This window comes from Saccopteryx leptura, chromosome 6 (assembly GCF_036850995.1).
Source record: "Saccopteryx leptura isolate mSacLep1 chromosome 6, mSacLep1_pri_phased_curated, whole genome shotgun sequence".
Taxonomy (NCBI): Eukaryota; Metazoa; Chordata; class Mammalia; order Chiroptera; family Emballonuridae; genus Saccopteryx; species Saccopteryx leptura.
This window is the reverse complement of record NC_089508.1, coordinates 24,487,581-24,503,045: the sequence shown is the minus strand read 5'-3', so window position 1 is coordinate 24,503,045 and position 15,465 is coordinate 24,487,581. Positions and strand designations below refer to the sequence as shown.

Sequence of the window (15,465 nt, the reverse complement as noted above, 5' to 3'; positions counted from 1 at the left end):
CAATGAGCAAGAAAATCATTTTATTTTAAAAGTATCTAAGAAAAGAAATCATTATGGCAGCTAAGGAGCAGTCAGATTGAAGAGAGTAGAAATTCAACCAGGAGGGAGAGTGCTCCAGGCAGGATGGTGCGTCTGAGCCGGGCTGACTGGGGTGGGAGGCACTGGGATCTCAGCAGAGTGCCCCGAGCTGAGCCGGCTGGGGCAGCTGTCGTCCCCATGTGGTGGGGTGGGAGGGTGGCGCCGCCCAGATGGGCGCAGGGAACTGGCTGCTGTCACCCGTGTTGTCAGCTGAGCTGATCCTGGGAACTTGTGACCATTTCCTGCAGGGTGGGGGGAAGAGGGCCGTTGGCATCAGCTTTCCAGGCACACTCTTCAGCTGCTAAATTTTATGAATGGGTTATGACTTTCAGAGCTATGTTATACATGCAGGTGTCTGTGTGTGTGTGTGTGTGTGTGTGTGTGTGTGTGTGTGAGAGAGAGAGAGAGAGAGAGAGAGAGATGGGTCCACATACGCTTACTGACACATCTGTGTCTGTGTGATTTTCATGGGTACACAGGCCACACTTCTACTCACCAGCTCTGCCCTTTCATGACGGTCCTGTCCTGTGTGAATTCCAGGACATGTATGTATTTTGTGTGATATACACCTGTGTCCTGTCCTCTGCGAATTCTAGGACACGTGTGTATCCTCCACGCCTGTGCACCTGTCTGCAAAGGTGGTGAAAGTGATTCCAGTGAAGGTGTGCCCTCAAGTGTGCATTTTCACTAGGGACCATCAACAGTCCCTTAGGAAATTACAGCTCTGCTTGCCCAGAGGTGGAGAAAGACTCATGCTGCAGGGCAGGGTGGCAGCGGGCCTGTCAACCCAACTCCTGTCCAGCTATTCGCCACCCTCCCCAGGACTTTACCAGCTGCTGCTGCCATCGTCACGCGATTCCTCATCATTGCTCTGCCTCACTCCTGGGCACCAGACCTTGTTTCGGTTCCCCAGGATGTAGCTGGGGAAATGGTCCCCCCTGCAGTGGACAATCCCCAAGTGGACATTCCCACTGTCAATCAAGCCAGCACAGGGAGGGGGACTTAGAAGGTGGGCCTTTTGTCGATGGGGACAAGGAACTTCCTTTCTTGGTTTGCCTGTCCTCCATTGCTTCCTTTTAGGACATACGCCTTCCCCAGGTAGTGTGGTTCCAGGGGACCGTCAACCAACTGACCTGCCTGGTTCACTGACGTGCCCGTGACCCAAATGGGGTCAATCAAGAGCAACCTTTTCCAGGGTTTCGTTAAACCCTCTGGAATCCCAGAGAGAAGCGAGCACCAGAGTAACTTAACCAGCTGCTGACATCTCTCTCGGCAGTCACTACCTACTCCAGACTGAGTCAGCTTCCTCCCAGGACTCGGGCTCTTTCTGGATGTCTCTCGCCTGGAAGGAGACCCTGTGTGGACACTGCCTCGCTGCTTGGGATGACGCACACCCGGCTGCCTGGGTTCCCAGAGCTGGGTGGGGCAGGCCCAGGCCTGGGTTTTCTCACGCTGCTTCTCCTTCCCCCCCAGGGCTTCTATTCCTGGTTCTTCAACACCGTCACCATGAAGTAAGTGCTTGCACGTTCCGAGCTTGTGGCCGCAGACTTGCCTTATTTGGGGGAGGGGGTGTGGCGAGACTCCTCCCCTGCGTGACTGGGTCTGACCCTGCACTCTGCACCCCCACTCCCCGTTCCCCACTCCTCACTCACCACCTCCCCGGCTCAGGAAGAGGGTGCTCTCTGGGGTTATGGCTGGCGACATGGGAATGAGACGTGGCCCACAGCCTGCTTTATCTCTGCCCCAGCCCTCAAGAAAGAACCCGTTTCATGTGCTTATAAAAATGCTTTCATGAGCTCCACACCAGGAAAAAGAAATCCTTCCTGCATGCTGTTTTCTTTACTTCTGTGACCATAATTCATCATATTTGTCAAAATGGAAAAACAAACATTGGGCAGAAGTGTAGGCTTCGTCTCTCAAGCTCGGCGCCCGACTGCCTGCAGAGGGGCAGCCCCTCGCCCACCTCCCCTCTGGGCCTCTCCGGTGCCAGACCCCGTTTGGCGAGCACACAGACCACCGGTCACCTGTTTTGTCCTGATTCCCTCATACCAGTCAAACACTTCTGTCAAGCAGATACTTAAGCTCTGTGGCCCACCGCATGTGTATATACATGTCCACACTCACATGGGTGCACACAGCTCTGCCTCCACCTCAGAGCCCTGTATGTTCCTGAGCTCTCCCCAAACATCCGCCCTCTACCCTGCCCTGCCCACCCTTCAAACCGTCCCGCCTGGCCCTGTCTTTCCTGGTGATGCTTGTCTTAGGGGTGAGGTTGCCAGCGCCCGGGGGCCTGGCTGGGCCTGTTCATTTGCTTGTTTGCAAAGGCTCATAGACTCTGTTTTCATGTGCCTCCACGCCCACCATTGAAGGGCTTTTTCTGGGAGCATTCCCACATCGTCCCAAGACCCCAGCCGCTTGAGCCACGCCAGGGTTGAATTCTCTTTCCCTAGAGCCACTGAAGGGCCCGGGACCCTGTGGGAGCACAGGTTGACCAGACTGGGCTTGGAAATCCAACGCAGTCTTAGGACCGGTGACCTCCGGTGTCTGAGCCCCGGCCCCACCGGTGGGGAACCACTCCTTGACCTCTGGCCACTCCTTGACCTCTGGCCACTCCTTGACCTCTGGCCATCTTTCATGACTCAACAGCGTCCCCAGAAAGTGATCATTTATGTGTGGCCCAGGAAGCTTAGCCACATGTGTGAGGAGCAGAGGGGAGACTTTGATTTCTTGGCACCATCTCTAGTTTTGCTTTGTTAATTTTTAAAACACGCACTAGCGCACATAAATACACTTCGTTAAGAGGAGCATAAAAGTCCACCTCTGGTCTCTCACGCCTCTCCTCACGGACCTTCTCTGCCGAGACCATCCCTGTCTTCAGCTTCAAGGGAATTTTATTTTCTTTTTGACAAGCATTTACTATTTTTGCATTTTAAAAATAACCAATAACGCATGTGAACGTTTGGAGCTTGTTGACCCTGGGAGGCTGTACGAGCTGGCGCTAGATTCCTGGGTTTAGCAAATTCATGAATGATGGGCGGGGCGTGATGGAGGTTCGCCAGCCCCCTGCCTGGGAACGAGGAGGGAAAGCCCGGGTGAAAGGGCCTGCCCGTGCTGACCACGTCCTCAGGTCTGGGAGGAAAGGAACCCACCCGCAGGACAGTTCGAGGTTGACTTTCCAGATTTCCTCCGCTGTCTGCGGACATGTCTTTTTTTTTTTTTTTCTTGTATTTTTTTTTTTCTGAAGCTGTAAACGGGGAGAGACAGTCAGACAGACTCCCGCATGCGCCTGACCGGGATCCACCCGGCACGCCCACCAGGGGCAACGCTCTGCCCACCAGGGGGCGATGCTCTGCCCCTCTGGGGCGTGACCAGAGCCACTCTAGCGCCTGGGGCAGAGGCCAAGGAGCCATCCCCAGTGCCCGGGCCATCTTTGCTCCAATGGAGCCTTGGCTGCGGGCGGGGAAGAGAGAGACAGAGAGAAAGGGGGGGGGGGGGATGGAGAAGCAAATGGGCGCTTCTCCTATGTGCCCTGGCCGGGAATCGAACCTGGGTCCCCCACACGCCAGGCAGACACTCGACCGCTGAGCCAACCGGCCAGGGCTGGACATGTCAATGGATACACACAGGGCAAGGGAGAAAGTGCCTGTATGTGGGGGGAGCACATATGCAACATGTAACGCTTCATGTCGTGGGGGTCTCAGTGGTGTGCATGTGAATATGAATTAAAGATGCAGGTTGCTATGTTGGTGCTCATCTGTGTGCACATGGGGGCATGCTTGGGCCTGGAAGTCAGTGTGTACGGGGGGGATGTCTGTGTGAGAATCCTCTTCCCCCTGTCTCCACCCCACCCAAAAGCCTGTCCATCAGGAACGCATTATCCAGGAAGGGAGGAAAGCTGGACATTGCACTACGCGTCCTGCTCACTTTGAGAACACTGTCTAGAAGGCAGCTTAATGCATGCACTGAGCAGGGAGGGACCAGGGGCCAGAGCCGCAGTGCATCAAAGCCTTGCAGTCTAGCTGGAGAAGCAAAGGGTCAACAAGACTCACTACGTATAATTTATAATGGGGAGGTTATAATTGCTGTGCACAGGGCATTTGGGAGAGCAGAAAATAATTCCAACCGGGAGGGCCAGGAGAAACTAGTTTTGAGCTGGCCTTGAAAGATGGGAAGAATTTCGACTGCTGGGATGTGGAGGGCCCATCAGAGATAAAGAACTGTGTTAGCAAGGGTTTGGGGCAGAGGTGAGCAGGGAGTGTCCCATAAATGTTAATTCTGATGCGGCTAGAAGCAGGGGTACATGGCACGAGAGGAGCTCTGGGCTGGAAGGATCAGCTGGGACCGACTGCCGTTCTGAGACTGGCAGTAGGGAGCCAGGTACTACTTCTGAGCAGGAACCTCGGGGTAGTGTTTGCTTATGGACAGGAGGACGGGGAAGGGGTGGACTGTGAAAGTCCAAAGGCAAGGAGAGCAGCAAGGGGGGCTTTTCTGGTGTCCCGGTGAAAGGAGGAGGTAACCAGGGCAACAGTGGGGAGAGGCAGAGGGGAGAGAGATCAGGGGCTGTAGTCAATGGGTCCTGGCTTCCACGTGGCTAAGAAAGGGGGAGAAATCAAGGTTTTGTTTCTGGGGACAATAGTAAAGACGATGAGCTATGGTGAGGTGAGAAAACAATGAGAGATGGCCAGGGCAAGTATGTGAGTTGACCAGCAAGCTATTGCAAAAACAGGATTAAAACTTAGAAAAAGTTCAGACCTAGAGATTTAGATGGGTGCACAGAGACTGTAGTTGAAGTCCTGGGAGCAGATGGGTCACCCAAGGGGACAAGCTCAAAGGAGGCCCAACAAAGAGCGTGGTCGGAGCAGGAAGAAGAGGGGGCAGCTTCCCGGGCATGTGCTCATGGAAGCCAGGCAAGCGCCTGGAGCCCCAGAGAGGGTGTGGCCGGCAGCCTCTGACACTCGGAGGCCAAGTGGAGTGAAAGCTGAGGACACTGGCCTTGACTTGTTGGGTCCCCGTCAGGAGGGCAGTTCCAGGATAAGGAGATATCTAAGACATAGAGGCAGAGAAGGAAGGTCACATTTTTCCAGGAGGTGGGTGAGAGGAGGGAGGTGAAGGAACTGAATGGAACTTGAGGGTTCTCGTTTGATTTTAGAGTAACGCGTGAGCACTCCAATCTGGTTGTAGTTTAAGGGGAAGAAGTGTGGACAGGTGGAGAGAGAGGTGGACGTTGATTTAAAGTTGAGAGAGAAGGACGCCGGATACAGCAAGTGACCAGAAAGAGGAAGAGCTGGGGAAAGGACCAGAGCAGAGAGGAAAATTCACTGTGCGGAGGGGAAAGGGTAATGGCTCGCACCTCATGGTGGTGGCACTTTAAAGAAGGGTGGGAAGAGGAAAGAATTGAGTAGAGGGGCAGAAACAGCCTCAAATATCCAGGCTTCCTTTAAGCTTCAGCGTCTGAGTATAACGTGGGCCTCAGGTGGAGAGTGAGCAGGGGCCCAGCGGGGGAACCAGGCAATGCGGCCCGCCCGGAAGGCAAGTCTTGTGTTCCTGAGCCTGTCCCCCTCTGTCCCTCCACGGGATGGGAGGCTCTCTTGGACCCCAGTTTGCTGCAGGCACACTGTGTCTGTCAAGTGACCAGACCAGGCCACCCTAACCCGCAGCAGGACACTCCCCCGTTTTCCCAGCACAACCTGCAGCCTTCTCACCAGTTCCATCCTTAGGACTGAATTCTCCAGTCCTGGGCAGGAAGTATTTTAACCACTTGCCGTTTAAAAAATCAAGAGCTCTAAATAATTCCTTACATGGGGATGGTGAAAGCCTTAAAGAGACATTCTTGGTATTATTGTTTAAAAATACAGCGCGATCCTGGACTGGATGTTAGAAGTTGCGTACAACTGACAAGCCTGGCCACAGGGCAAGGGGTAGTCAACGGCGGTACGTCCACCGATGGAGTGGAGAGGCCAGCGCGTCACTGGCCGTGAGCTGGGCTCCGTAAACGGAGGCCGCTGTCACCATTATTGTTATGCAACCATGAAAACAGTCAGACAAACATGTAAAATAGCCAGAAAGGGCGAGTGTAAGATGAAATGCTAAGCAAAGGAACCATTTATTAAATGCTGTTTATTCTGCAACCCAAGAAAATAAATGAACCAAAATGCTCATAGTGTTTGTCTCAGGTTGGATGGGACTGTAGGTGAATGATTTTCTTCTCTTTTGTACTTTTCCATAGCTTCTATAAGTATATGTTACTTAGAAATTTTTTTATTGAAGTGTAACATACACACAGAAAAGCACACACAAAAAATAAACGTTGGCTCGATTTTCATAGCATGAGGCTTATGCAACCACCACCCTGATCCAGAGTTAGGACATTACCAACAGCCCAGAAGTCCTCTCCTGTTCCCTTCCAGCCCCTAGCACCTCCCCCTCTCCATTTTATTTTATATCTACATAATATGTTATATATATATACACACACACACACACACACATATATATATCTGTTGATAGAGAAAGAGAGAGATACAACAGACAGATGTATCACTACATATATATCTCATAATTTTTATGTCCATTCCATCTTTAAGAGACATTTAGGTTGCTCTCAGTTTGGGACTATTACAAATAATGCATCTATAAGCATACATGTCTCTTGATGCACACGTGCACATATTTCTGTTGGCTATAAACCTAAGAATGGAATCATTAGGTCATAGGGTGGGCATATATTCAATTTCCATAAATAATGCCCACTGCTCTCACAGCGGCTGTGCCAGAGTATGTACCCGTGAGTGTGGGAGAGCTCCCAGTGCTCACACCCTTCCCAACACTTGCTGTGGTCTGGCTTTCTAACCCTGGCCGATCTGGCCGTATGGAGTGACATCTCATTGCGATTTTAAGTATTTCTTTTTAATTTAATGAATTAAAAGAAACAACTTTTAAAAGTAGGATGCATCTCTTGATGCCACTAGTGGTTTGTCCATTGCCTGCACCACGGCAAGCAATGTTTGAAGATGCAGAAGACCAAATGGATGCTTGATTTAAAGAGTGCTTCTGTATTCTTAAGTGTGACCCTGCCTCTGTCTCTGATATGCCTGTGAAAGCCAGTGGAATACGTAGGCATAACAGAGGCTTTTAAAAAGAGGGTGATATTTCTTTGAGAAATTCAAACTTGGGGTTAAGGTGGTAATCTGTCCCTTTCCTCTACCTATCTCCCCACCCCAATTTACTCTGTGGCCACCTTGGCTCCTGAGAAATGTCTTTGTATCTCCTCTAGGAACAAAGATCTGATCAGCAAATGTGGAAATGATGCCCGCATCTACATCATGTTCCAGTATCATCTCATCATCTTTGTGCTCATCCTCTGCCTCCCCTCTTTGGGCGTCATTCTGCCCATCAACTACAATGGAAACGTGCTGGGTAGGCAGAGCTCAGCAGGCCCTGGGCCCCGGCCTCTAGACCTGAGAGTCAGCCTGGTGGGTGGGACAGAGCCTGGGTCCTAGGAGTCTAGAAATCTGCATTTCAGTTCCACTTCTCATAATTAGTTATGCAACCTTAAGCAACATGCGTTTCAGTTTTCTCACTTGGAGACTAGAGATGACACCCCCTTTGTCACACGTTTAACCCAGGGCCTGGCACCAAATAGACACCTAGTCGTAATCCAGTCTAGAACTGAACATGACCCCATACTACACTTGGCCGGGTGTTCCCAGAGGCCCTTTTATAACATGTAACGGCCATGAACCTGATTTTGTCCCGTACCCACTCTGAGAGACACTGATCGTAAGTGCAGAATTTGTCTCATAAGGCATCTTTCCTCACTTGTTATGAAAGGATAAGTCCTTTTGAAAAAAATTGCAGTGTGGGTGAAGGCTTGGGTTTCAAAGGCAGAAAAATCTTGATTCCCCAACTTTGACCCCTATCTCCTTCCCAGAAAACACCTTTGACCAATCTAGCAAACAGTTTAATCTCGTATTTGCTTAATCAGTCTCCCCAGGCCTCGGTTTCCTTGGCTGTCATGGGATTGAGAGATGACGTGTTGGGTGCCTGATGTAGCTGCTTAGTGATAACAGCGTCTTCACTTAAAAGTAGGGAAATGGCCAGGGCTGCACGGAGGCTGTGCGCCTTGGAGGTGTAGGAGAGCACCTTCGATGCCCGGGTGGCAGCCAGCTTTACTGTGATTGCTCAGATTTCTCCTTCCTCCTCCTCCAGCCAGAGGTAGACCCCAGTGAGCTCAGTGTAGCACTGTGTCTGTGCCACCAAATACCACTACCAAACACCTTCTGATCGTGTCTTTCCAGATTCTCATCCTAAGCTAGTGTGTTGGCAATGACAGTATAACACAGGATTTCTAGACACATTCCACAAAACCTGAGATGCCTAAACCGACAAACTAATACACTTAGCCTGAAGGATTTGCTCTATCCGAATGAGGGAGCGTCCCACCTTCTGGAGTTTCAGGTTCTTGTCACTGCTGCCAGTGGCAAAGGGTTTGCTAATTTCATCACTCCACTCCTGGCGGGACTTCAGGTTCCTTCGACAAGCATTTAACGGGTGCCAATTACGTGCCAGTCGTGTACCAGGGATACCACACCAAGACTGGGTCTTGCTTCATGTCTGAAAAGAGGAGAAGATGAGGCCTCTGCTATCTGTGCTGGAAGTTGGGAACAAGCACTAGGGAACTAGGAGGAAGAGCCAGGCGTAGGCAAGCAGCTCTAGACCCTGGGCACCCATCCGAGAACTCTGGATCCTGGCACCCCGCAGTGATCAAGGGGCCAAACTCGCGGCCAGCAACTTTCTTCTCTTTCAGAATGGAACAGTCACTTTGGTCGGACCACCATTGCCAATGTCTCCACAGAGTAGGTACCTGATCCTCTTACCTCCCGTTCTACTGGCTGTACTGGCTGGGGGCATTCGGGAGAGAAGGTCCAACGTGAGGGTCCATAACATGGGCACTGCTTTGCTGCTAAGAAAAGCCTGGTTTCCATGGGAGCCCAGGCCGTCAGTGAAATGCCAGAAATGGTATTCTCTTGGTGGGACAGAGCTCTTGTGCTTCAGTGTTCCCTGTAATGGATGTCTGTATAATGTCTCTGTAATGCATGAAACTACCCAAGCCAGCCACTCCTGAAGACTTGGAAAGATGGCCCTATTTGCTTAGTATGTCTAGTTCCCAACAAGCAAAGAAACCATAGTGAGTAGAGGTTTAAGGTATTGCTTCCCTGCCCACAAAACAGGGCCGGGTATTTGAGGGGAGCATGGACCTGATTACCCACAGTGGAGGGATGGAGAAGCCTGGGTTCATGCCCCACTTCTGCCTTTAGCTGGCCCTGGGTCTGGGACAGTGCCCACCTCTCTTAGCTTCATTCCTAGTCTGTGATGGGAGAGAGGCTGTTGGGCACTATCTCTAAGCTCCCTCCAGCCCTCATGGTCCAGGAACCATGGGTTTTAACATCAGCCAACCCAACGGGTGGCCAAATCAATTTGTGCTGGGCCAGGTGGAGCTACTGGTCCATGTTGAGAAAACAGACCCACTAGGTATCTTGGCCAGGCTTGGCCAACTTCCTGAAAAAGCAGAAACAGCAGTTCGAGCAGGTGTGAGTGGGGGTTCACACACTCCTGCCTCCACCCCTCCGCCTCTGCACCCCTGCAATCCAGCAAACTGCCCCATCGGCAACATGGAGCCATGGCCTCCTCTCACCTCCCTTTCAGCCAACTCCTCCTGGGTGCCATCAACCCCAGGGCAGAGCTTCCCAACTTCCCCCCAGGCCCCACTGGGGTGAGGCACTTCCCCTTCCCAGCAATTTTATATAAGGCACCCAAGAGCCTTCAGTGTCCATAAAGCCATATTGGCAGAGAGCTGGAATGTTCCTGAGAGCATGTAACCTTGCCCCCTCTGCGGAAGCCGCGGGTTGAGGCGTCCAGCCTGATGGGAACGTTGGGTGAAATGTCAGGCACGGGGACAAGTGGTCAGTAGATATTTTGAAGTGAGGCAGCCTTCCTCTCCTCAAATCGCTCCAAATAAGGTGGGTCCTATTTCTGAGCAGTCATCCTGGCCAGGCGCCTTGGGACAGTATCACGTGACCCGAGAGCCCAAGAGCTATCACTCTTCCTGCCCCGGGGGGGGGGGGGAGATGTCACAGACTTCCTGGGCCCTCCTTCCTTGAGGCCTGCGTATGACCCCAGAGTCCCTCATCCCTGAGATCAGGCAGCTGTGAGGGTCTGAGCTGCAGCCTCTGGCAACGTGACATGGTGACATAGCGGTGAAGTGTCTCTGTGCTTCTGCTGTGGCTGGGAATGACCTCAGGCAGTCCCCTATCACCCTGGCCCCCATTTCCCTGGAGCTAAAATGAAGATAGTCACATGGTGTGACAGTCTAGTGGGGAAATGTACATAAAGCCTCTAGTCCACCCTGGGTCTGGCATATAGTAAGCACTCAATAAATGTTAGCCTTTGTTAGCTGGAGTGGGACACCCTGTGTCACCACAGCCATGCCTTCCAAGGCGCCTGAGTGTCCGGAAGCACAAGACGGGGTTTAGGGGGAGACTGCTTGGGTGGGAGAGGGGTCCTGGGGAAGACGTGTGGGTGGGAGAGGGGTCCTGGGGAAGATTGTGTGGGTGGGAGAAGGTTCCTGGGGAAGATTGTGTGGGTGGGAGAGGGGTCCCGGGGAAGACTGTGTGGGTGGGAGAGGGGTCCCGGGGAAGACTGTGTGGGTGGGAGAGGGGTCCTGGGGAAGACTGTGTGGGTGGGAGAGGGGTCCCGGGGAAGATTGTGTGGGTGGGAGAGGGGTCCTGGGGAGCCGTGTGGGTGGGAGAGGGGTCCTGGGGAAGATTGTGTGGGTGGGAGAGGGGTCCTGGGGAAGATTGTGTGGGTGGGAGAGGGGTCCTGGGGAAGACTGTGTGGGTGGGAGAGGGGTCCTGGGGAAGATTTTGTGGGTGGGAGAGGGGGTCTCACCCTCCCATGTCTTGCTCCTGGCAGGAGTAAGGTCCTGTGGCTCCACAGCTTCTTGTCCTTGCTCTACTTCCTCACCAACTTCGCCTTCATGGCTCATCACTGCTTAGAGTTCGTGCCCAAGAAGAGCTCCAAGGTGAGTGAGATGAGCTGCCAGAACTGCTCCCTGCCAGCTAGAGCCCCTCCCCAGCTGGCCTTCCTGCTCCCAGCCTCAGCGGCCTCCTAGCTGGGCACCTTCTACGCACCCGCGGGGCAGTCTCCACTCAGCCTCTGAATCCTGACCTGGCACCCCCCGCCCCCCCGCACAGCCACCCCGGTTGGTCGGCCACTGAATCCCTTCCAAATCTGTAGATAAACAGCCATGCCCAGGTGCCTCCCACCCCTGCTGCCCTGTCCCCTCTCCGGGGACCTCTGGACCTCCTCACCATCTGAAAACTCAAAAGTTAAGAGACCCTTGGACCAGCAGGGTCCTGCATCCTAAGAGGCCAGTACCCCTAGCTGAACCACTGGGCCAATATTTTCACTAGCCCACTCCAGCCATGCCCAAGCTCTTGGCGTTTCAGAATCTTCCTGAGGTCAGAGACCCCATGTACTGCCCCATGTCTCCCCACTGTCTTGGTTTGGGTTACCCCCACCCCATCTCCCGAGCAAACCCTGAGACAAGGATTTGAGTAGCATTGGTGTATCTGGGAGGTGATCCCAGGAAGGACCACCGGAGGAGGCAGTGTGACTGGGAGAGAAGACCTCTGATAGAAGGGCAGCAAGGGGCAATTCACCACTGTGGGAGCCCACAGCTAATTCCGGGGAGCTCTGAGAATCAGAGTAGAGCTTGTGCCCCGGGGTTTCCCAGCCTCATGCGGAGAAGTCAGGGCACTCTCCCTCTGACTCCCTCTCTGTCACTGGTTGAGGGCTGCAGTCCTGGTCGGGGCTCTAATTCTCCACTCCTTGCTCTGCATGTGGGCTGGCCATGCTGCAAGGTCAGTAAGGAGACTCAGGCAGAATCCTGGGGTTGGAAGTGCTCAGGCGTCTTTGGGTTTCAGATAAGCACCCAGGGGTTGGGGACAGGCACCACAAGGGACGGGGCGTGCGAGCTGTCCGGCCCTGGTGGGGATGGGAAACAGTAAGGAGGAGCCCTGGCCCCCGTCCTCGGCCTTTTAATGGTTCAAAGGAATGAAATCAGCTCCTTCAAGGCCATCGATCCTAATGAACTGGTTGACTTTACCTCACCCTAGAACCCCAACCCATGTACACCTGAAAGATTACCCAAATGCTTCTGACAGGTGTGGCAAGTAGAAGGCCTGCTCCAGACGCTTCTGGGCCACCCAGAGACCCAGACAGCCAAGAGTGCCATGCGAGCAATCTCCCTTCTCCACTTACCCTCCCCACCTAGGTCACAAGGACACTGATGATCACCTATGCCCCCAAAGACATCCAAGATCCAGAAATCATCATTAAGCATTTTCAGTAAGTGGTTGGGTGATCTGAGCATGGATTACCTCCTCCCGGTAACCTGCCTGGATTCTTATGTGGGCAGAGAGTCAGCACAGGGGGGTGGGTGAGGGGCACCCCAGGTGGTGGCTGGCCCTGGACTAGGCTAAGGATCAGCCTTTCAGAATAGGGGAGTCCTGGAGCCGCAGCGGGGCGTCTAAAGTCAGGGGTTCCCTGCATGGTATGGGTGTTGGGGTCGGGGGAGCAGCTAGTTTTCCTTTCCCTCATTGCTGCGACTATGAACCCAGGAGACTCCTGGACTACAGTCATCTAGAATAGGTCATCCTGAGACATCTTTTATGACCTAAGTTCCCAGCCCCAGGAGCTAATTATCTCTCCACGAGCAGCAATTTCCAGCTCTGCCCCTTGGCCCTGTTCTGGGTCATCTGGGAAGGATTAAAACTCAGATTACCAGGGATCAACCCTGAAGTTTGGCTTTAGGAGCAAGAGCTGGATTCTCCACCCAAGAACCAGGAACCACAGGCAGCTGAGCCGCCCAGCCCTGTGGGCTGTAGCTCTGGGCACAGGGTAGGGTGGCTCAACCCCAGCCCCACAGCTGCTCAGCATCCATGTTTGTGGCCACAGCGAGGCCTATCCAGGGTGCGTAGTGACCAGAGTCCACTTCTGCTATGACGTCAGGACCCTGGTTGACTTGGACGATCAGAGGTGAGGCTGCAGTCGGGCCTGTCTGGATCTGGGGTGGGAGGAGAAGGGGAGGAGGTGGCCCTGCTGGCCCCTGACCACAAGATCCTCCCCACCCCCCTTGCCTGCCGGCTGACAGGCGCCATGCAATGCGGGGCCGGCTCTACTACACGGCCAAGGCCAAGAAAGACGGGAAGGTGATGATCAAGATCCACCCCTGCTCCCGCCTATGCTTCTGCAAGTGCTGGACCTGCTTCAAAGAGGTGAGTGGCACCGGTGTCTGGGGACACAGCAGAGGAGGGACTCGGGCCCTGGGTCGCCAGGCTCTGCCCAGGGCTCAGGCAGTGCCCCTCGCCTGCACCCTCAGGCCCCAGGCCCCATCGCTCCGCTCTGGTGCAGGCCCCGTTCCTCCCTTCCATCCCGCCCCTGCCTCCCTGTGAGAATGCAGAGGAGCTGAAGCCTTTCTGGGCTGCCCCTAGAGCCGTCCCGGGGAGGGGTCTGCTCCGGCCCACTTCCCTCTTAGATGGGAGGACCAGACAGAACGCAGTAGGCTGCTGCCGCTTGCCAGGCCTCGGGCTTTCAGAGAGATAGGACGGGAACTCTGAAAGGCAGGGGCTCTGTCTTATCGCCCGCCCACCGTGGCTAGAAGGCAGTCTCAAGGCTCGAACACCTGCCTCAGGGAAGCACTGACCTCTAGTCCAGAGAAAAATCACCCCCTTTCCTGAAAGTGCTGCAAACATTCTTCACTCCCCTGGAGCCCACCCCAAGTCTGAAAGCACCCCCAGCCACAGATCTAAGAGCAGGGAGCTCAGTTAGGGTCCTAGCCTCTTCCTGTTCCGGAGTTGGGTTCTCGGAGCCCTCCTGGGGTCCTGTGCCAGGCTTCAGAGGGAGCTGGGGCTGGAACGGCTGCCTCGGGCCCATTGGCCCTGGGCTGGCCAGCGGACAGAGGCCTCATGTGCAGGCGGGGCCTTCCTGGAGCGCCGCCTGTCCAGCCCTGAGGGCCACCTCTCACCCCAGGTAGACGCAGAGCAGTATTACAGTGAGCTGGAGGAACAGCTGACTGATGAGTTCAATGCTGAGTTCAACCGCGTTCGGCTGAAGCGTCTGGACCTGATGTTCGTCACCTTCCAGGAAAACAAGATGACGCAGCAGTGAGTGCCAGGGCTGGCGACTTGCTACACCCAGCCCAGCCCCAAGAGTGGGCCTCTGCTTCTCTGAAGCCACCCTCCTTCACCCCCATTTCAGCCAAGGGAAGGAGGAAAGAGCCCCCGCCCCCCGTTTGCCATATCCTGACCTCCCCTCCGTCCCCCCACGCTCCTCACGGGCAGCGCCATCTTGTTTCCAGGGCATGGCCACGCCCCCGGCCACGCCCCCACCCTGGGATGCCAGGCTCAGCTTGTCTCCAGAGGCACCCAGGCCTTGAGCACCTCATTCGCATACGCCCTTGCTTCGTTCGGCACAAGGGTGGTCAGAGTTGCCTTTGAACTCTTGGTTCCTCTTCTGGGACAAGAATGATACCCATTTTCTCCCTCGTCACACATCACCCCTCTCCTCACCGTAAGTGACAGACGGAATCAGGGTAGAGAAGCTCCGCTTGCCATTTCCCCTCATTCAGAGCCTTACGACCTCCTCTCTCCTCTGCTCCACCTTGAGAGGGAGTGCATTAGGTCCACTCTGGAATGTTCTGGAAGGATCTTTAGATCCTTAGGACTGGGTAAAAGATGAGAGCTTCATATCAGCCTGGAGGATTGTGAGGGCCCACCTCTACCTGAGGAGCCTGGTCCTGCACAACACGGTCTCCCCGCCCTACAGACCCTACCGAGGGACGGTGGCGGAGCCTACGGTTTAGTTGCAAACACTTGTGTGCAATTTTGCAAGTCACCTACACTCTCGAATTTCTTATCTGTCAAATTTGGTTACTTATATTTTCCCTGTCCACCTCCCAGAGGGATAAGAAGGGATATATGTTCTAATTAGTGTGTGTGTTATGTAAAGCAGTACAGCGACACCAGAAAATACCACTTCATTTCTGAGACGTCGTGGGTCAGTAGAGAGGACACGAAGTTTAATTATAGCAGAAGTGTGAATGAGAAAACCGAAGATGGGGCTCTGGTGCCAACAGCTGCCCCTCTTTGGTTGTGTCTTCAGGCACTTCAATTTACTAATCTGTGCTACTGGGATTGCACTTACCAACTAGAAGTGTTGGGCACACAGAAAGATCTCAGTGATTGGTAGATATTAATATTGACATGAAGGTGAAATTAGTACCTCCCCTGTCAAGCTCAGAGAAAGAGCATGTCTTTGTGTTGTCAC

At 53.8% G+C, this 15,465-nt stretch overlaps 1 protein-coding gene across 5 annotated transcripts in view; it reads left to right on the top strand.

Annotated features, from left to right (window-relative positions):
• The window catches only part of TMEM63C (transmembrane protein 63C), a 73,650-nt gene that overhangs the window by 42,464 nt on the left and 15,721 nt on the right, over window positions 1–15,465 (top strand). For 4 of the 5 annotated variants that reach the window (XM_066343111.1, XM_066343110.1, XM_066343112.1 and 1 more), the window contains 8 exons: window positions 1,552–1,589; window positions 7,352–7,494; window positions 8,885–8,933; window positions 11,050–11,158; window positions 12,413–12,486; window positions 13,096–13,176; window positions 13,292–13,415; window positions 14,170–14,303. In XM_066343111.1, coding sequence (XP_066199208.1) covers window positions 1,552–1,589; window positions 7,352–7,494; window positions 8,885–8,933; window positions 11,050–11,158; window positions 12,413–12,486; window positions 13,096–13,176; window positions 13,292–13,415; window positions 14,170–14,303 — 752 coding nt within the window. The remainder of the gene's footprint in view (window positions 1–1,551; window positions 1,590–7,351; window positions 7,495–8,884; window positions 8,934–11,049; window positions 11,159–12,412; window positions 12,487–13,095; window positions 13,177–13,291; window positions 13,416–14,169; window positions 14,304–15,465) is intronic. The other variant, XM_066343113.1, reaches the window with a different exon arrangement.